General features: G+C 44.4%; 1 protein-coding gene across 1 annotated transcript in view; it reads left to right on the top strand.

Annotated features, from left to right (window-relative positions):
• Positions 1–3,630: 3,630 nt before the first annotated feature.
• lgr6 (leucine-rich repeat containing G protein-coupled receptor 6) overlaps positions 3,631–22,954 on the top strand; it is a 115,684-nt gene continuing 96,360 nt past the window's right edge. The window contains exons 1-2 of the mRNA XM_031793365.1: positions 3,631–3,848; positions 4,315–5,920. Coding sequence (XP_031649225.1) covers positions 3,631–3,848; positions 4,315–5,920 — 1,824 coding nt within the window. The remainder of the gene's footprint in view (positions 3,849–4,314; positions 5,921–22,954) is intronic.

The following is a 22,954-nucleotide window of genomic DNA, read 5'->3' as shown; positions in this document are numbered from 1 at the left end:
CTACACAGTTCCTACAGCAGCTCCCACAGCAGCACCTACAGCATCTCCTACAGCATATCCTACAGCATCTTCTACAGCAGCTCCTACAACAGCACCTACAGACAGCAGCTCCTACAACATCTTCTACAGCAGCTCCTACAGCATCTTCTACAGCAGCTTCTACAGCAGCACCTACAAACAGAGGCACCTATAGCAGCTCATACAACAGCACCTACAGACAGCATCTCCTACAGCAGCTCCTATAGCAACACCTACAGACATCAGCTCCTATATCAGCTCCTACAGCAGCTCCTACAGCAGCTCCTTCAGCAGCACCCACAGCAGCACCTACAGCAGCTCCTACAGCATCTCATACAGCAACTCCTACAGCAACTCCTACAGCATCTCCTACAGCAACTCTTACAGCATCTCCTACAGCATCTCCTCCAGCATCTCCTACATTAGGACCTACAGCAACTCCTACAGCATCTCCTACAGCAGCTTCTACAGCAGCTCCTACAGCAACTCATACAGCAACTCCTACAGCATCTGCTACATTAGCACCTACAGCAACCCCGACAGCATCTCCTACAGCAACTCCTACAGCAGCTCCTACAGCATCTCCTACAGCATCTCCTAAAGCAGCTCATACATTTTCACCTACAGCAACTCCTACATTATATCCTACAGCAACTCCTACAGCATCTCCTACAGCATCATCTACAGAAGCAACCTACAGCATCTCCTACAGCAGCTCCTACATCATCACCTACAGCAGCACCTACAGCAGCTCCTACAGCAACACCTACAGCAACTCCTACAGCATCTCCTACAGCAACTCCTAGAGCATTCCCTACAGCATCTCCTACAGCAGATCCTACATCATCACCTACAGCAGCACCTACAGCATATCCTACAGCAACTCCTACAGCATATCCTACAGCATCTCCTACAGCAACTCCTACAGCATCTCATACAGCAACTCCTACAGCATCTCCCACATTAGCACCTACAGCAAATCCTACAGCAACTCCTACAGCATCTCCTACAGCATCTCCTACAGCAACTCCTACAGCATCTCCTACATTTGCACCTACAGCATCTCCTACAGCATCTCCTACAGCAACTCCTACAGCATCTCCTACAGCTCTCCAACAGCAGCTCCTACAGCATCTCCTACATCAGCACCTTCAGCATCTCCTACAGCATCTCCTACATTAGCACCTACAGCAACTCCTACAGCAACTCCTACAGTAGCTCCTACAGCTTCTCCTACATCAGCTCCTACAACATCTCCTACAGCATCTCCTGGGTGGTGATTTATAAAATAACGTTGACATTAATAGTTTCAGTATTACTTGTCAGGAACATGACCATAACTCTATTTCCTACAGAACCTCCGACAGCAGCTCCTACAGCAGCTACTACAGCAGCTCCTACAACATCTCCTACAGCAGCACATACAGCACCTCATACAGCACCTCCTACAGCATCTCCTACAGCAGCACATACAGCAGCTCCTACAGCATCTCCTACAGCAGCTCCTACAGCATATTCTACAGCAGCTCCTATAGCAGCTCCTACAGTAGCACCTAGAGTAACTCCTACATTATATCCTACAGCAACTCCTACAGCAACTTCTATAGCATCTCCTACAGCATCTCCTTCAGCAGCACCCTCAGACAGCAGCTCCTACAACAGCACCTACAGACAGCATCTTCTACAGCAGCTCCTATAGTATCACCTACAGCAGCTCCTACAGCAGCTCCTACAGCAGCAACTACAGCAGCTCCTACAGCAGCTCCTACAGCAGCACCTACAGCAGTTCCTACAGCATCTTCTACAGCAGCTTCTACAGCAGCACCTACAGACAGCAGCACCTATAGCATATCCTACAGCAGTTACTACAGCATCTCCTATGGCATCTCCTACAGCAGCTCATACAGCATCTTCTACAGCAGCTCCTACAGCAGCACCTATAGCATATCCTACAGCATCTCCTACAGCAACTACAGCAGCTCCTACAGCATCTCCTACAGCAGCTTCTACAGCAGCACCTATAACATCTCCTACAGCAGTTACTACAGCATCTCTTACAGCATCTCCTACAGCAACTCCTACAGCAGCTCATACAGCATCTTCTACAGCAGCACCTATAGCATCTCCTACAGCAGCACCTAGAGCAACTCCTACAGCATCTCCTACAGCAACTCCTACAGCATCTCCTACATTAGCACCTACAGCAAACTTTACAGCATCTCCTACAGCAACTCCTACAGCATCTCCTACATTAGCAACTACAGCAAACTTTACAGCATCTCCTACAGCAACTCATACAGCAGCTCCTACATCATCACCTACAGCAGCACCCATAGCAGCTTCTACAGCAGCACCTACAGCAACTCATACAGCATCTCCTACAGCAGCACCTAGAGCAACTCCTACAGCATCTCCTACAGCAACTCCTACAGCAACTCCTACAGCAACTCCTACAGCATCTCCTACATTAGCACCTACAGCAAACTTTACAGCATCTCCTACAGCATCTCATACAGCAGCTCCTACATCATCACCTACAGCAGCACATACAGCAACTCCTACAGCAGCACCTACAGCAGCTCCTACAGCAGATCCTATAGCAGCTCCTACAGCATCTGCTACATTAGCATCTACAGCAACTCCTACAGCATCTTCTACATTAGCACCTACAGCAACTCCTACAGCATTCCTACAGCATCTCCTACATTAGCACCTACAGCAAACTTTACAGCATCTCCTACAGCATCTCCTACAGCATTCCTACAGCATCTCCTACATTAGCAACTACAGCAAACTTTACAGCATCTCCTACAGCATCTGCTACATTAGCATCTACAGCAACTACAACAGCATCTCCTACAGCAACTCCTACAGCATCTTCTACAGCATCTTCTACAGCAGATCCTACAGCAGCTTCTACAGCAGCACCTATAGCATCTCCGACAGATGCACCTAGAGCAACTCCTACAGCAGATCCTACAGCAGCTTCTACAGCAGCACCTACAGACAGCAGCACCTATAGCAGCTCCTACAGCAGTTCCTACAGCAGCACTTACAGTATCACCTACAGCATCTACTACAGCATGTCCTACAGCAGCACCTACAGCAACTCCTATAGCAACTCCTACAGCATCTTCTACAGCAACTCCTACAGCATCTTCTACAGCAACTCCTACAGCATCTCCCTACAGCAGCACCTACAGCATCATCTACAGCATCACCTACAGCACCTCTTACAGCAGCTCCTTCAGCAGCACCTTCAGACAGCATCTCCTACAGCAGCTCCTACAGCAGCACCTACAGACAGCAGCTCCTACAGCAGCTCCTACATCAGCACCTACAGACAGCATCTTCTACAGCAGCTCCTATAGCACTTCCTACAGCAGCACCTACAGCAGCTCCTAGAGCATCTCCTAAAGCAGCACCTACAGCATCTCCTACAGCAGCTGCTACAGCATCTCCTACAGACAGCAGCTCCTACAACATGTCCTACAGCATCTCCTACAGCATCATCTACTGCAGCTTCTACAGCAGCACCTACAGCAGCTCCGACAGCAACTCCTACAGCAGCACCTACAGCACCTCATACAGCAGCACCTACAGCAGCTCCTGATGCAGCTACTACAGCAGCTCCTACAGCATCACCCTGACTACTACCACCCACCACCCAGCCTTCGACCACCCACCACCCACCACCCAGCCTTCGAACACCCACCACCCAAACTGCCACCACCCACCACCCAGACTGCTACCACCCACCACCCAGTCTTCGACCACCTCCACCCAGACTACTACCACCCACCACCCAGCCTTCTACCACCCACCACCCAGTCTTCGACCACCCACCACTCAGCCTTCGACCACCCACCACCCACCACCCAGACTGCTACCACCCACCACCCAGACTACTACCACCCACCACCCAGCCTACTACCACCCACCACCACCCAGACTACTACCACCCACCACCCAGACTACTACCACCCAGCCTACTACCTACCAGCCAATCCTCTTACCTGTTACATCACAGCCATCAGGTTAATTCATAGTTAAATATAAGTATATACAGCAGCTCCTAGTATCTTCAGAGCCAAATTAGATTGTTTTAGAGTCCAGACGTGTCTGTAGTGGCAACACTGTAGTGGCAACACTGTAGTGGCAACACTGTAGTGGCAACACTGTAGTGGCAACACTGTAGTGGCAACACTGTAGTGGCAACACTGTAGTGGCAACACTGTAGTGGCAACACTGTCGGATCCACACTGTAGTGGCAACACTGTCGGATCCACACTGTAGTGGCAACACTGTCGGATCAACGCTGTCGGATCCACACTGTCGGATCAACGCTGTCGGATCCACACTGTCGGATCAACGCTGTCGGATCAACACTGTCGGATCCACACTGTCGGATCCACACTGTCGGATCCACACTATCGGATCAACGCTGTCGGATCCACACTGTCGGATCAACGCTGTCGGATCAACGCTGTCGGATCCACACTGTCGGATCAACACTATCGGATCAACGCTGTCGGATCAACGCTGTCGGATCAACGCTGTCGGATCAACACTATCGGATCAACGCTGTCGGATCAACACTATCGGATCAACGCTGTCGGATCCACACTATCGGATCAACGCTGTCGGATCAACGCTGTCGGATCAACGCTGTCGGATCAACGCTGTCGGATCAACGCTGTCGGATCCACACTATCGGATCAACGCTGTCGGATCAACGCTGTCGGATCAACGCTGTCGGATCAACGCTGTCGGATCAACGCTGTCGGATCAACGCTGTCGGATCAACACTATCGGATCAACGCTGTCAGATCCACACTATCGGATCAACGCTGTCGGATCAACGCTGTCGGATCCACACTGTCGGATCAACGCTGTCGGATCAACGCTGTCGGATCAACGCTGTCGGATCAACGCTGTCGGATCCACACTGTCGGATCAACGCTGTCGGATCCACACTGTCGGATCAACGCTGTCGGATCAACACTGTCGGATCAACGCTGTCGGATCAACGCTGTCGGATCAACGCTGTCGGATCAACGCTGTCGGATCCACACTATCGGATCAACACTGTCGGATCCACACTATCGGATCAACGCTGTCGGATCAACGCTGTCGGATCCACACTTTCGGATCAACGCTGTCGGATCCACACTATCGGATCCACACTATCGGATCAACGCTGTCGGATCAACACTATCGGATCAACGCTGTCGGATCAACCCTATCGGATCCACGCTGTCGGATCAACGCTATCGGATCAACGCTGTCGGATCCACACTATCGGATCAACGCTGTCGGATCAACGCTGTCGGATCCACGCTGTCGGATCAACGCTGTCGGATCCACGCTGTCGGATCAACGCTGTCGGATCAACGATGTCGGATCAACGCTATCGGATCAACGCTGTCGGATCAACACTATCGGATCAACGCTGTCGGATCCACACTATCGGATCAACGCTGTCGGATCAACGCTGTCGGATCCACACTATCGGATCCACACTATCGGATCAACGCTGTCGGATCCACACTATCGGATCAACGCTGTCGGATCCACTCTATCGGATCCACACTATCGGATCCACACTATCGGATCAACGCTGTCGGATCCACACTATCGGATCAACGCTGTCGGATCCACACTATCGGATCAACGCTGTCGGATCCACACTATCGGATCAACGCTGTCGGATCCACACTATCGGATCAACACTGTCGGATCCACACTATCGGATCAACGCTGTCGGATCCACACTATCGGATCCACACTATCGGATCAACGCTGTCGGATCCACACTATCGGATCAACACTATCGGATCCACACTATCGGATCAACGCTGTCGGATCCACACTATCGGATCCACACTATCGGATCAACGCTGTCGGATCAATGCTGTCGGATCAACTCTACCAGATCAACACTATCGGATCAACTCTACCAGATCAACACTACCAGATCAACTCTACCATATCAACTCTACCAGATCAACTCTACCAGATCAACACTATCGGATCATAGCTATAAGATCAACACCGACTGATCAACTGTATCAGATCAACACTATCAGATCAACGCTATCAGATCAACTCTACCAGATCAACACTACCTGATCAACACTACCAGGACAACACTACCAGATCAACACTGTCAGATCAACACTACCAGATCAACACTACCAGATCAACACTACCAGATCAACACTACCAGATCAACACTATCAGATCAACACTGTCAGATCAACACTACCAGATCAACACTACCAGATCAACGCTATCGGATCAACGCTATCGGATCAACGCTATCGGATCAACTCTATCGGATCAACTCTATCAGATCAACTCTATCAGATCAACTCTATCGGATCAACTCTATCAGATCAACTCTATCGGATCAACGCTATCAGATCAACTCTATCAGATCAACTCTATCAGATCAACAACTCTATCAGTTCAACTCTATCAGTTCAACTCTATCGGATCAACGCTATCGGATCAACGCTATCGGATCAACGCTATCGGATCAACGCTATCGGATCAACTCTATCAGATCAACTCTATCAGATCAACACTATTGTATTTAGATTGCACGTTTCCAGGTGCTCAACAAGCTTTACATTGTTTTGGATGAAACCAGCCACATGGGTGATGCCAAAGCTATTTAGTGTCTGTCCAACTGCCTGTCTTTGTCTACCTGCAGGTGCAGTAGGAGGGAGGGAGGCTGACTGGAAGTCCAACTGTCCCATCAGGGGTTTTCCCAACCAGTTAGTCCGCTCTATATCCAGCGACAGTATTGTAACAGATCAAATATGTTCCATTGGGATTTACAATGACTAAATACTCGAATTCAGAGAGACTTACAGGAGCAATTAGGGTTAAGAGCCCAATTAGGGTTAAGAGCCCAATTAGGGTTAAGAGCCCAATTAGGGTTAAGAGCCCAATTAGGGTTAAGAGCCCTTGGGCACAATTTCTTTCTTTATTGTTTATTTATTTCACCTTTATTTAACCAGGTAGGCCAGTTGAGAACACCTTTATTTAACCAGGTAGGCTAGTTGAGAACACCTTTATTTAACCAGGTAGGCCAGTTGAGAACACCTTTATTTAACCAGGTAGGCCAGTTGAGAACACCTTTATTTAACCAGGGAGGCCAGTTGAGAACACCTTTATTTAACCAGGTAGGCCAGTTGAGAACAAGTTCTCATTTACAACTGCAACCTGACAGAAACAACAACACAGAGTTACACATGGAATAAACAAATGTAGTCAATAACACAAAAAGAAGGTCTATATACAGTGTGTGCAAATGGCATGAGGAGGTATGGTAATAAATAGGCCACAGTAGCAAAGTAAATACAATTTAGCAGATTAACACTGGAGTGATAGATGAGCAGATGATGGTGTGCAAGTAGTGATGCTGGTGTGTAAATGAGCAGAAAAGTAAATACAAACAACATGGGGATGAGGTAGGTAAATTGGGTGGGCTATTTACAGATGGGCTGTGTACAGCTGCAGCGATCGGTTAGCTGCTCAGATAGCTGATGTTTAAAGATAGTGAGGGAAATGTAAGTCCCCAGCTTCAGCGATTTTTGCAATTCGTTCCAGTCACTGGCAGCAGAGAACTGGAAGGAAAGGCGGCCAAAGGAGGTGTTGGCTTTGGGGATGACCAGTGAGATATACCTGCTGGAGCGTGTGCTACGGGTGGGTGTTGTTATCGTGACCAGTGAGCTGAGATAAGGCGGAGCTTTACCTAGCATGGACTTGTAGATGACCTGGAGCCAGTGGGTCTGGCGATGAATATGTAGCGAGGGCCAGCCGACTAGAGCATACAGGTCGCAGTGGTGGGTGGTATATGGGGCTATGGTAAAAAAAACGGATGGCACTGTGATAGACTGCATCCAGTTTGCTGAGTAGAATATTGGAAGTTATTTTGGAGATGACATTGCCAAAGTCGAGGATCGGTAGGAGAGTCAGTTTTACTAGGGTAAGTTTGGCGGCGTGAGAGAAGGAGGCTTTGTTGCGAAATAGAAAGCTGATTCTAGATTTGATTTTGGTTTGGAGATGTTTAATATGAGTCTGGAAGGAGAGTTTACAGTCTAACCAGACACCTAGGTATTTGTAGTTGTCCACATATCCTAAGTCAGAGCCATCCAGAGTAGTGATGTTGGACAGGCGGGCAGGTACAGGCAGCGATCGGTTGAAGAGCAAGCATTTAGTTTACTTGTATTTAAGAGCAATTGGAGGCCACGGAAGGAGAGTTGAATGACATTGAAGCTCGCCTGGATTGATTTAGTAGCCAATGGAAGATGAGTCAGTCTGCATTGGATTGGAGTTAGTAGCCAATCGAAGATGAGTCAGTCTGCATTGGATTGGAGTTAGTAGCCAATGGAAGATGAGTCAGTCTGCATTGGATTGGAGTTAATAGCCAATGGAAGATGAGTCCGTCTGCATTGGATTGGAGTTAGTAGCCAATGGAAGATGGGGAGTAGCCAAGATTGTTCAAGGGGAGTAGCTTCTTAATTTTTACCACTTTTATGCTAATGTAAATGCTTATAGTTTGAAAAGTAGAAATAGTATCAAAACTCTGTCTGCAATTAAAACGACATGGATCAGTCTGCACATTTCAACATTGATTTGGTGTTGACAGTTGAAATATTTCAACATTGATTTGGTATTGACAGCTTAAATATTTCAATATTGATTTGGTGTTGACAGCTTAAATATTTCAAAATTTATTTGGTGTTGACAGCTTAAATATGTCAATATTGATTTGGTGTTGACAGCTTAAATATTTCAACATTGATTTGGTGTTGACAGCTTAAATATTTCAACATTGATTTGGTGTTGACAGCTTAAATATTTCAACATTGATTTGGTGTTGATGGCTTAAATATTTCAACATTGATTTGGTGTTGATGGCTTAAATATTTCAACATTGATTTGGTGTTGACAGTTTAAACATTTCAAGAGTCATTTTTAATTTTACCATTCAAGTCTATTGCACTTTTTTTTGCAATTGAAATGCATTGGGAGCTCATTTAAATATTGTTGTCGTACAAAAAGTATAGTAGCTATCAAACATATTTTCTAACGCAGTCTAAGTTGGGGCAGTTTGCACTTTTAAAAGTTTTGTGCTTACAGCCTATACGGTTACAGAGTTGTGGCGTTTGCTCTAATATGCAAATCTTGGAGTTGATCGCTTAAACTGTGAAAAAGGAGATGTGTCTAGAATTTTAGATTTTTTTACCAAGTTTATCAAGTCTATTTATGCCATTATGGGAGTAGTGTATATATATTTTCACTAAATAAAATATACTGACGGCCAGTCTGCACGTTTTAAAGTTGGTATCGTGTAAAAATCTTAAATGATTTAAGCACTAGAGCAAAAGGAAGAATGATAATGAATACTCTAGAGCAAAAGGAAGAATGATAATGAATACGCTAGAGAGACAGGAAGAATGATAATGAATACTCTAGAGCAAAAGGAAGAATGATAATGAATACGCTAGAGAGACAGGAAGAATGATAATGAATACTCTAGAGCAAAAGGAAGAATGATAATGAATACTCTAGAGCAAAAGGAAGAATGATAATGAATACGCTAGAGAGACAGGAAGAATGATAATGAATACTCTAGAGCAAAAGGAAGAATGATAATGAATACTCTAGAGCAAAAGGAAGAATGATAATGAATACTCTAGAGCAAAAGGAAGAATGATAATGAATACTCTAGAGCAAAAGGAAAAATGATAATGAATACTCTAGAGCAAAAGGAAGAATGATAATGAATACGCTAGAGAGACAGGAAGAATGATAATGAATACGCTAGAGTCTAGCGACAGGAAGAATGATAATGAATACTCTAGAGAGACAGGAAGAATGATAATGAATACGCTAGAGAGACAGGAAGAATGATAATGAATACGCTAGAGAGACAGGAAGAATGATAATGAATACTCTAGAGCAAAAGGAAGAATGATAATGAATACGCTAGAGAGACAGGAAGAATGATAATGAATACTCTAGAGAGACAGGAAGAATGATAATGAATACTCTAGAGAGACAGGAAGAATGATAATGAATACGCTAGAGAGACAGGAAGAATGATAATGAATACTCTAGAGAGACAGGAAGAATGATAATGAATACTCTAGAGAGACAGGAAGAATGATAATGAATACGCTAGAGTCTAGCGACAGGAAGAATGATAATGAATACGCTAGAGTCTAGCGACAGGAAGAATGATAATGAATACGCTAGAGCGACAGGAAGAATGATAATGAATACTCTAGAGAGACAGGAAGAATGATAATGAATACTCTAGAGAGACAGGAAGAATGATAATGAATACTCTAGAGCGACAGGAAGAATGATAATGAATACGCTACCATTAGATGGTGTCACTACTATTAGATGGTGTCACTACTATTAGATGGTGTCACTACCATTAGATGGTGTCACTACCATTAGATGTTGTCACTACCATTAGATGGTGTCACTACCATTAGATGGTGTCACTACTATTAGATGGTGTCACTACTATTAGATGGTGTCACTACCATTAGATGGCATCACTACTATTAGATGGTGTCACTACCATTTAGATGGTGTCACTACCATTAGATGGTGTCACTACCATTAGCGGCAGACTGACCCAATAGCTGATATAACAGACAGACTGACCCCGTAGCTGATATAACAGACAGATTGACCCCGTAGCTGATATAACAGACAGACTGACCCCATAGCTGATATAACAGACAGACTGCTGATTTAACAGACAGACTAACCCCATAGCTGATATAACAGACAGACTGACCCCATAGCTGATATAACTGACCTGAGCCCTAGGACCATGCCCCAGGACTACCTGACATGATGACTCCTTGCTGTCCCCAGTCCACCTGGCCATGCTGCTGCTCCAGTTTCAACTTCCACCTGACTGTGCTGCTGCTCCAGTTTCAACTGTTCTGCCTTATTATTATTCGACCATGCTGGTCATTTATGAACATTTGAACATCTTGGCCATGTTCTGTTATAATCTCCACCCGGCACAGCCAGAAGAGGACTGGCCACCCCACATAGCCTGGTTCCTCTCTAGGTTTCTTCCTAGGTTTTGGCCTTTCTAGGGAGTTTTTCCTAGCCACTGTGCTTCTACACCTGCATTGCTTGCTGTTTGGGGTTTTAGGCTGGGTTTCTGTACAGCACTTTGAGAGATCAGCTGATGTACGAAGGGCTTTATAAATAAATGTGATTTGATATAACAGACAGACTGACCCCATAGCTGATATAACAGACAGACTGACCCCATAGCTGATATAACAGACAGACTGACCCCATAGCTGATATAACAGACAGACTGACCCCGTAGCTGATATAACAGACAGACTGACCCCATAGCTGATATAACAGGCAGACTGACCCCATAGCTGATATAACAGACAGACTGACCCCGTAGCTGATATAACAGACAGACTGACCCCGTAACTGATATAACAGACAGACTGACCCCGTAGCTGATATAACAGACAGATTGACCCCATAGCTGATATAACAGACAGACTGCTGATTTAACAGACAGACTAACCCCATAGCTGATATAACAGACAGACTGACCCCATAGCTGATATAACAGACAGACAGACTGACCTCATAGTTGATATAACAGACAGACTGACCCCATAGCTGATATAACAGGCAGACTGAACCCATAGCTGATATAACAGGCAGACTGACCCCATAGCTGATATAACAGGCAGACTGACCCCATAGCTGATATAACAGACAGACTGACCCCATAGCTGATATAACAGACAGACTGACCCCATAGCTGATATAACAGACAGACTGACCCCATAGCTGATATAACAGACAGACTGACCCCGTAGCTGATATAACAGACAGACTGACCCCGTAGCTGATATAACAGACAGACTGACCCCGTAGCTGATATAACAGACAGACTGACCCCATAGCTGATATAACAGACAGACTGACCCCATAGCTGATATACATTATATATACAAAAGTTTGTGGACACCCTTCTACATAGTGGTTTCTATTTCAGCCACATCCATTAATGACAGGTTTATAAAATCGAGCACACCGCCATGCAATCTCCATAGACAAACATTGGCAGTAGAATGGCCCTTACTGAAGAGCTCAGTGACTTTCAACGTGGCACCCTCATAAGATGCCACCTTTCCAACAAGTCAGTTCATCACATTCCTGCCCTGCTAGAGCTGCCCCGGGCAACTGTAAGTGCTGTTATTGTGAAGTGGAAATGTCTAGGAGCAACAACGGCTCAGCCACAAAGTAGTAGACCACACAAGCTCACAGAATGGGACCGCCGAGTGAGGAAGCTTGTAGCGTGTAAAAATCATCTGTCCTCAGGTGCAACCTACCGAGTTCCTAACTGCCTCTGGAAGCAACGTCAGCACAAGAACTGTTTGTCGGGAGCTTCATGAAATGGGTTTCCATGGACAAGCAGCCGCACACAAGCCTAAGATCACCCAAGATCACCCAAGATCACCCAAGATAACCCAAGCCTAAGATCACAATGCCCAAGCATTGGCTGGAGGGGTGTAAAGCTCGCTGCCATTGGCTGGAGGGGTGTAAAGCTCGCTGCCATTGGCTGGAGGGGTGTAAAGCTCGCTGCCATTGGCTGGAGGGGTGTAAAGCTCGCTGCCATTGGCTGGAGGGGTGTAAAGCTCGCTGCCATTGGCTGGAGGGCTGTAAAGCTCGCTGCCATTGGAATCTGGAGCAGTAGAAACGTATTCTCTGGCGTGATGAGTCACGCTTCACCATCTGGCATTCTGACGGACGAATGTGCCAACTGTAAAATTTGGTGGAGGAGAGCTGGGGCTGTTTTTCATGGTTCGGGCACCTTGGTTCCAGTGGAGGGAAATCTTAATGCTACAGCATACAATGACATTCTAGACTATTCTGTGTTTTCAAGTTGGTGGCAACAGTTTGGGGAAAGCCCATTCCTGTTTCAGCATGACAATGCCCCCGTGCACAAATTGAGGTCCATACAGAAATGGTTTGTCAAGATCGGTGTGGAAAATTCCAGCAATGTTCCAACATCTAGTGGAAAGCCTTCCCAGAAGAGAGGAGGCTGTTATAGCAGCAAAGGGGGGGTCCAACTCCATATTAATGCCTTCCCAGAAGAGAGGAGGCTGTTATAGCAGCAAAGGGGGGGACCAACTCCATATTAATGCCTTCCCAGAAGAGAGGAGGCTGTTATAGCAGCAAAGGGGGGGACCAACTCCATATTAATGCCTTCCCAGAAGAGAGGAGGCTGTTATAGCAGCAAAGGGGGGGACCAACTCCATATTAATGACTTCCCAGAAGAGAGGAGGCTGTTATAGCAGCAAAGGGGGGGACCAACTCCATATTAATGCCTTCCCAGAAGAGAGGAGGCTGTTATAGCAGCAAAGGGGGGGACCAACTCCATATTAATGCCTTCCCAGAAGAGAGGAGGCTGTTATAGCAGCAAAGGGGGGGGACCAACTCCATATTAATGCCTTCCCAGAAGAGAGGAGGCTGTTATAGCAGCAAAGGGGGGGACCAACTCCATATTAATGCCTTCCCAGAAGAGAGGAGGCTGTTATAGCAGCAAAGGGGGGGGACCAACTCCATATTAATGCCTTCCCAGAAGAGAGGAGGCTGTTATAGCAGCAAAGGGGGGGGACCAACTCCATATTGATTTTGGAATAAGATTTTCAATGAGAAGGTGTCCACATACTTTTGGTAATGTAGTGTTTCTGGCTCTAGTACAACTCATGTTAATTTCCATGTTGTCTTTTCAGTGAATTATAAGGATTAAATGTCTTTGAATGTTATCTCCACCATTCTCCTATTTCTGTCCTTCCCTGCCCCCCCCCCCCCCCCCACCCCTGACTATCACCCCCCCCTCACCTCCTCCTCACCTGACTATCACCCCCCCCCCCCTCACCTCCTCCTCACCTGACTATCACCCCCCCCCCTCACCTCCTCCTCACCTGACTATCACCCCCCCCCTCACCTCCTCCTCACCTGCCTATCACCCCCCCCCCCACACTCCCCTCCTCCCCAGCCTGTTATCTCCTTGCTGGTGATCTAATATGATTTACAGCCTCTCTATATTCATCCTCAGCTTTATGTGTCACACTGATAAAAATGTGTGTTTTACCACTGTTGATTCATCCCTGTGTGTGTGTGTGTGTGTGTGTGTGTGTGTGTGTGTGTGTGTGTGTGTGTGTGTGTGTGTGTGTGTGTGTGTGTGTGTGTGTGTGTGTGTGTGTGTGTGTGTGTGTGTGTTTTATAACAGTTTATTGACCAGACACTGGGACAGAGGAGAGGGGTCCTGTGGGAATACAGCTCCTATCTCCATTCTCCCAGATGACACACACAATGTATACGTTATATATCAACGCATATCTCCATTCTCCTATCTCCATATATCAATGCATATCTCCATGATTCCCAGAGCTGTTTGAGGAGATTCACACAATCCAGGCCGTAACTGTCTATTCAGGGACACATCTAATGGTAGTGACACCATCTAATGGTAGTGACACCATCTAATGGTAGTGACACCATCTAATGGTAGTGACACCATCTAATGGTAGTGACACCATCTAATGGTAGTGACACCATCTAATGGTAGTGACACCATCTAATGGTAGTGACACCATCTAATGGTAGTGACACCATCTAATGGTAGTGACACACATCTAATGGTGGTGACACCATCTAATGGCAGTGACACACATCTAATGGTAGTGACACACATCTAATGGTAGTGACACCATCTAATGGTAGTGACACCATCTAATGGTAGTGACACCATCTAATGGCAGTGACACCATCTAATGGTAGTGACACCACCTAATGGTAGTGACACCATCTAATGGTAGTAAAACCATCTAATGGTAGTGACACCATCTAATGGTAGTGAAACCATCTAATGGTAGTGACACCACCTAATGGTAGTGACACCATCTAATGGTAGTAAAACCATCTAATGGTAGTGACACCATCTAATGGTAGTGACACCATCTAATGGTAGTGACGCCATCTAATAGTAGTGACACCATCAAATGGTAGTGACACCATCTAATGGTAGTGACACCATCTAATGGTAGTGACACCATCTAATGGCAGTGACACACATCTAATGGCGGTGACACCATCTAATGGTAGTGACACCATCTAATGGTAGTGACACCACCTAATGGTAGTGACACCATCTAATGGTAGTAAAACCATCTAATGGTAGTGACACCATCTAATGGTAGTGACACCATCTAATGGTAGTGACGCCATCTAATAGTAGTGACACCATCAAATGGTAGTGACACCATCTAATGGTAGTGACACCATCTAATGGTAGTGACACCATCTAATGGCAGTGACACGCATCTAATGGTGGTGACACCATCTAATGGTAGTGACACCATCTAATGGTAGTGACACCACCTAATGGTAGTGACACCATCTAATGGTAGTGACACCATCTAATGGCAGTGACACACATCTAATGGTAGTGACACCATCTAATGGTAGTGACACCATCAAATGGTAGTGACACCACCTAATGGTAGTGACACCACCTAATGGTAGTGACACCACCTAATGGTAGTGACACCATCTAATGGTAGTGACACCATCTAATGGTAGTGACACCACCTAATGGTAGTGACACCATCTAATGGTAGTAAAACCATCTAATGGTAGTGACACCATCTAATGGTAGTGACACCATCTAATGGTAGTGACGCCATCTAATAGTAGTGACACCATCAAATGGTAGTGACACCATCTAATGGTAGTGACACCATCTAATGGTAGTGACACCATCTAATGGCGGTGACACGCATCTAATGGTGGTGACACCATCTAATGGTAGTGACACCATCTAATGGTAGTGACACCACCTAATGGTAGTGACACCATCTAATGGTAGTGACACCATCTAATGGTAGTGACACCATCTAATGGTAGTGACACCATCTAATGGTAGTAACACCATCTAATGGTAGTGACACCATCTAATGGTAGTAAAACCATCTAATGGTAGTGACACCATCTAATGGTAGTGACACCATCTAATGGTAGTGACACCATCTAATGGTAGTAAAACCATCTAATGGTAGTGACACCATCTAATGGTAGTGACACCATCGAATGGTAGTGACACCATCTAATGGTAGTGACACCATCTAATGGTAGTGACACACATATAATGGTAGTGCCACCATCTAATGGTAGTGCCACCATCTAATGGTAGTGACACCATCTAATGGTAGTGACACCATCTAATGGTAGTGACACCACCTAGTGGTAGTGACACCATCTAATGGTAGTAAAACCATCTAATGGTAGTGACACCATCTAATGGTAGTGACACCATCTAATGGTAGTGACACCATCTAATAGTAGTGACACCATCAAATGGTAGTGACACCATCTAATGGTAGTGACACCATCTAATGGTAGTGACACCATCTAATGGTAGTGACACCATCTAATGGCAGTGACACTCATCTAATGGTAGTGACACCATCTAATGGTAGTGACACCATCTAATGGTAGTGACACCATCTAATGGTAGTGACACCATCTAATGGTAGTGACACCACCTAATGGTAGTGACACCATCTAATGGTAGTAAAACCATCTAATGGTAGTGACACCATCTAATGGTAGTGACACCATCTAATGGTAGGGACACCACCTAATGGTAGTGACACCATCTAATGGTAGTGACACCATCTAATGGTAGTGACACCATCTAATGGTAGTGACACCATCTAATGGTAGTGACACCATCTAATGGTAGTGACACCATCTAATGGTAGTAAAACTATCTAATGGTAGTGACACCGTCTAATAGTAGTGACACCATCTAATGGTAGTGACACCATCTAATGGTAGTGACACCATCTAATAGTAGTGACACCATCTAATGGTAGTGACACCATCTAATGGTAGTGACACCATCTAATGGTAGTGACACCATCTAATAGTAGTGACACCATCAAATGGTAGTGACACCATCTAATGGTAGTGACACCATCTAATGGCAGTGACACCATCTAATGGCAGTGACACACATCTAATGGTAGTGACACCATCTAATGGTAGTGACACCATCTAATGGTAGTGACACCACCTAATGGTAGTGACACCCTCTAATGGTAGTAAAACCATCTAATGGTAGTGACACAATCTAATGGTAGTGACACCATCTAATGGTAGTGACACCATCTAATGGTAGTGACACCATCTAATGGTAGTGACACCATCTAATAGTAGTGACACCATCTAATAGTAGTGACACCATCAAATGGTAGTGACACCATCTAATGGTAGTGACACCATCTAATGGTAGTGACACCATCTAATGGTAGTGAAACCATCTAATGGTAGTGGCACCACCTAATGGTAGTGACACCATCTAATGGTAGTAAAACCATCTAATGGTAGTGACACCATCTAATGGTAGTGACACCATCTAATGGTAGTGACACCATCTAATGGTAGTGACACCATCTAATGGTAGTGACACCATCTAATGGTAGTGACACCATCTAATGGTAGTGACACCATCTAATGGTAGTGACACCATCGAATGGTAGTGACACCATCGAATGGTAGTGACACCATCTAATGGTAGTGACACACATATAATGGTAGTGACACACATATAATGGTAGTGCCACCATCTAATGGTAGTGACACCATCTAATGGTAGTGACACCATCTAATGGTAGTGACACCACCTAGTGGTAGTGACACCATCTAATGGTAGTAAAACCATCTAATGGTAGTGACACCATCTAATGGTAGTGACACCATCTAATGGTAGTGACACCATCTAATGGTAGTGACACCATCTAATATTAGTGACACCATCAAATGGTAGTGACACCATCTAATGGTAGTGACACCATCTAATGGCAGTGACACTCATCTAATGGCAGTGACACTCATCTAATGGTAGTGACACCATCTAATGGTAGTGACACCATCTAATGGTAGTGACACCATCTAATGGTAGTGACACCACCTAATGGTAGTGACACCATCTAATGGTAGTAAAACCATCTAATGGTAGTGACACCATCTAATGGTAGTGACACCATCTAATGGTAGGGACACCACCTAATGGTAGTGACACCATCTAATGGTAGTGACACCATCTAATGGTAGTGACACCATCTAATGGTAGTAAAACCATATAATGGTAGTGACACCATCTAATGGTAGTGACACCATCTAATGGTAGTGACACCATCTAATGGTAGTAAAACTATCTAATGGTAGTGACACCGTCTAATAGTAGTGACACCATCTAATGGTAGTGACACCATCTAATGGTAGTGACACCATCTAATGGTAGTGACACCATCTAATGGTAGTGACACCATCTAATGCTAATGGTAGTGACACCATCTAATGGTAGTGACACCATCTAATGGTCTTGACACCACCTAATGGTAGTGATAACATCACACTCGGTGCAGGTCAGTCAAGTTCTTCCACACCGATCTTGACAATCCATTTCTGTATAGACTTTGTGCACCGGGGCATTGTCATGCTGAGATGGGAAAGGGCACATCATTGTCTAGAACTGCATTGTATGCTGTAGCATTAAGATTTCCCTTCATTGGAACTAAGGGGCCCGAACGCTGAAACACAGCCCTAGACCATTATTCCTCCTCCACCAAACTTTACAGTTGGCACAATGCTACATTAGGGCAGGTAGCGTTTTCCTGCCATCCGCCAAACCCAGACTCGTCCACCGGACTGCCAGATGGTGACGCATGATTCATCACTTCAGAGAACGCATTTTCACTGCAACAGAGTCCAATGACGGGGAGCTTTACACCCCTCCAGCCGCCGCTTGGCATTGCACATGGTGATCTTAGGCTTGTGTGCGGCTGATCGGCCATAGAAACCCATTTTATGAAGCTCCTGACGAACAGTTCTTGTGTTGACGTTGCTTCCAGAGGACGTTTGTAACTCGGTAGTGAGTGTTGCAACCGAGGACCGACTATTTTTAACACGCTACGCGCTTCAGCATTCACCGTTCTGTGAGCTTGTGTGGCTTACCACTTTGCGGCTGAGCCGTTGTTGCTCCTAGACATTTCCACTTCACAATAATAGCACTTATAGTTTACCTGGGCAGTTTTAGCAGAAATGTTAAATTTTATTTACTGACTTGTTTGAAATGTGGCATCCTATGATGGTGCCACGTTGAAAGTCACTGAGCTCTTCATTAAGGCCATTCTACTGCCAATGTTTGTCTATGGAGATTGAATGGCTGTGTACTCGATTTTATACACCTGTCAGCAACGGATGTGGCTGTAGGAATCAGAATCCGCTAATTTGAAGGGCTGTCAACATACTTTTGTATATATAGTGCCTTTTTTCAAAATACATGTCTGAGTGAGCAGAGTTTTATCGAGTGATCATAGGACTCTACTTGTGACGGCTCTGTCTGTAAGTTTATTGTGTCATAGGATAGGAGTTGTAAGGAACAGAGACTTACAAACACAAAGAGTGAGGTTGGGAAGTAGTGGGGAACTATCTTCCTCTTTGCAATTATCCAGAACAGTGTAGCGTCATTGTGTGTTTGTGCTTGTGTGTGTTTTTACATCAGCTGATATCTCAAAGTGCTATACAAAAACCCAGTCTAAAACCCCAAACAGCAAGCAATGCAGGTGTAGAAGCACGGTGGCTAGGAAAAACTCCCTAGAAAGGCCAATACCTAGGAAGAAACCTAGAGAGGAACCAGGCTATGTGGGGTGGCCAGTCCTCTTCTGTCTGTGCCGGGTGGAGATTATAACAGAACATGGCCAAGATGTTCAATGTTCATAAATGACGAGCATGGTCGAATAATAATAATCACAGTAGTTGTGATTAGTAGCTTCTATCTCGGCAGGGTAGCCTAGTGGTTAGAGTGTAGGGGCGGCAGGGTAGCCTAGTGGTTAGAGTGTAGAGGCGGCAGGTAGCCTAGTGGTTAGAGTGTAGAGGCGGCAGGTAGCCTAGTGGTTAGAGTGTAGAGGCGGCAGGGTAGCCTAGTGGTTAGAGTGTAGAGGCGGCAGGTAGCCTAGTGGTTAGAGTGTAGAGGCGGCAGGGTAGCCTAGTGGTTAGAGTGTAGGGGCGGCAGGTAGCCTAGTGGTTAGAGTGTGGAGGCGGCAGGGTAGCCTAGTGGTTAGAGTGTAGAGGCGGCAGGGTAGCCTATTGGTTAGAGTGTAGAGGCGGCAGGGTAGCCTAGTGGTTAGAGTGTAGAGGCGGCAGGGTAGCCTAGTGGTTAGAGTGTAGAGGCGGCAGGGTAGCCTAGTGGTTAGAGCGTTGGACTAGTAACCGGAAGGTTGCAAGTTCAAATCCCCGAGCTGACAAGGTACAAATCTGTCGTTCTGCTCCTGAACAAGGCAGTAAACCCACTGTTCCTAGGCCGTCATTGAAAATAAGAATTTGTTCTCAACTGACTTGCCTAGTAAAATAAAGGTAATAAAAAATAAGTAAATAAAAATATCGCATGTATATACTGTATTTTATACCATCTACTGCATCTTGCCTGTGCCGCTCGGCCATCGCTCATCCATATACTTATATGTACATATTCTCATTCACCCCTTTAGATTTGTGTGTATTAGGTAGTTGTTGGGAAATTGGTAGATATTACTTCACTGTCGGAACTAGAAGCACAAGCATTTCGCTACACTCGCAATAACATCTGCTAACCATGTGTATGTGACAAATAACATCTGCTAACCATGTGTATGTGACCAATAACATCTGCTAACCATGTGTATGTAACCAATAACATCTGCTAACCATGTGTATGTGACCAATAACATCTGCTAACCATGTGTATGTGACCAATAACATCTGCTAACCATGTGAATGTGACCAATAACATCTGCTAACCATGTGTATGTGACCATTAACATCTGCTAACCATGTGTATGTGACCAATAACATCTACTAACCATGTGTATGTGACCAATAACATCTGCTAACCATGTATATGTGACCATTAACATCTGCTAACCATGTGTATGTGACCAATAACATCTACTAACCATGTGTCTGTGACCAATAACATCTACTAACCATGTGTATGTGACCAATAACATCTACTAACCATGTGACCAATAACATCTGCTAACCATGTGACCAATAACATCTGCTAACCATGTGTAAACATCGACATCAATTGATTTATTTGAAATTCTGCAGGACCAAATGTTTTTGAGATTTACCATCTAATTTTCAAGACTGTGAAAAAACAACAACAAACAACCATTAACAACATGAAAACAGGAAGAGAAAGCAGTAAAATAATCAATGATGTACTAAGCAGTAACTGCAATGGGCAAAGATCACATGATCAGTCAAAGTCAGTAAGATAAATCGTTGGTCCTCCTCCCCAATGTAGTTTAATCTATAGCCACTAGGTGGGGGTGTAGTACAGGGTTTAGGAGAATGCAGAATATGTAGTTTAATCTACAGCCACTAGGTGGGGGTGTCGTACAGGGTTTAGGAGAATGCAGAATATGCCGTCTGAAGTCTTTGGAGCTGTTGAAAACACAGACAAACACTCAACAAACATGGGTTATATTGAGTGGGAAACATTGTAGAAAAAGTGTTAAAAACGGACCCCCAAAAAGCAGTGTTTCTTATTGGAAACGTTCAGATAGTACCTCCCTCAGTTTCAATCAGTTTGAAAACATTTTCTCCCTTTTTGGTGGCTTCTGAACTCTATCGGAACAGTTCGGTTATAAGTTTGATAACTTCCACATTTAATATGTTTTCTCTGTTCGTGCCGATTGAACTCATCCCCGACTATTGCTCCACACGCAATCCTTTCTCTCTCAGTAATCAGTCTAATCTCTTATTTACTTTATCCACAACTGTCTAATCACACACACACACACACACACACACACACACACACACACACACACACACACACACACACACACACACACACACACACACACACACACACACACACACACACACACACACACACACACACACACACACACACACACACACACACACACACACACACACCCCACCCCAGCAGGACAGGTTTCCACCTGTACAGACTTTAAGAAGCTCTTGGCTGTTTGATGCTATTCTCAGCATCGCCACCGGCACGGCAATCAATCAGGGTAAAGCGTGTGTGTTTTAAAATGATACAAGTGTGTGTGGCAGTGTAGGCTACAGGTGTAGACTTGCCCAGCATTAGTCTGCAAATTGAACCATATTAACTTCTTTAGTTCTAGAGCTGTGTACACTCTTAGGAAAAAGGGTTATTTCAGGTTCCATACGGAACAATTTGGAAAAGATTAAAGAACCCTAAACTAAAACATATTTTATATATGTTACCAGATTAAAGAATACATAACAATTTATTTTATATAGGTTGCCAGATGGAAGAACTCTTAACTGGAAATATATAACTATAATATATAATATATAACTAGAAATATATAACTATAATATATAACTAGAAATATATAACTATAATATATAATATATAACTAGAAATATATAACTATAATATATAATATATAACTAGAAATATATAACTATAATATATAATATATAACTAGAAATATATAACTAATATATAATATATAACTAGAAATATATAACTATAATATATAATATATAACTAGAAATATATAACTAATATATCATATATAACTAGAAATATATAACTATAATATATAATATATAACTAGAAATATATAACTAATATATCATATATAACTAGAAATATATAACTATAATATATAATATATAACTAGAAATATATAACTAATATATAATATATAACTAGAAATATATAACTATAATATATAATATATAACTAGAAATATATAACTAATATATAATATATAACTAGAAA

The sequence above is a fragment of the Oncorhynchus kisutch genome, linkage group LG17, assembly GCF_002021735.2.
Source record: "Oncorhynchus kisutch isolate 150728-3 linkage group LG17, Okis_V2, whole genome shotgun sequence".
NCBI classification, from domain to species: Eukaryota; Metazoa; Chordata; class Actinopteri; order Salmoniformes; family Salmonidae; genus Oncorhynchus; species Oncorhynchus kisutch.
This window is presented reverse-complemented; position numbering and strand designations above follow the sequence as displayed.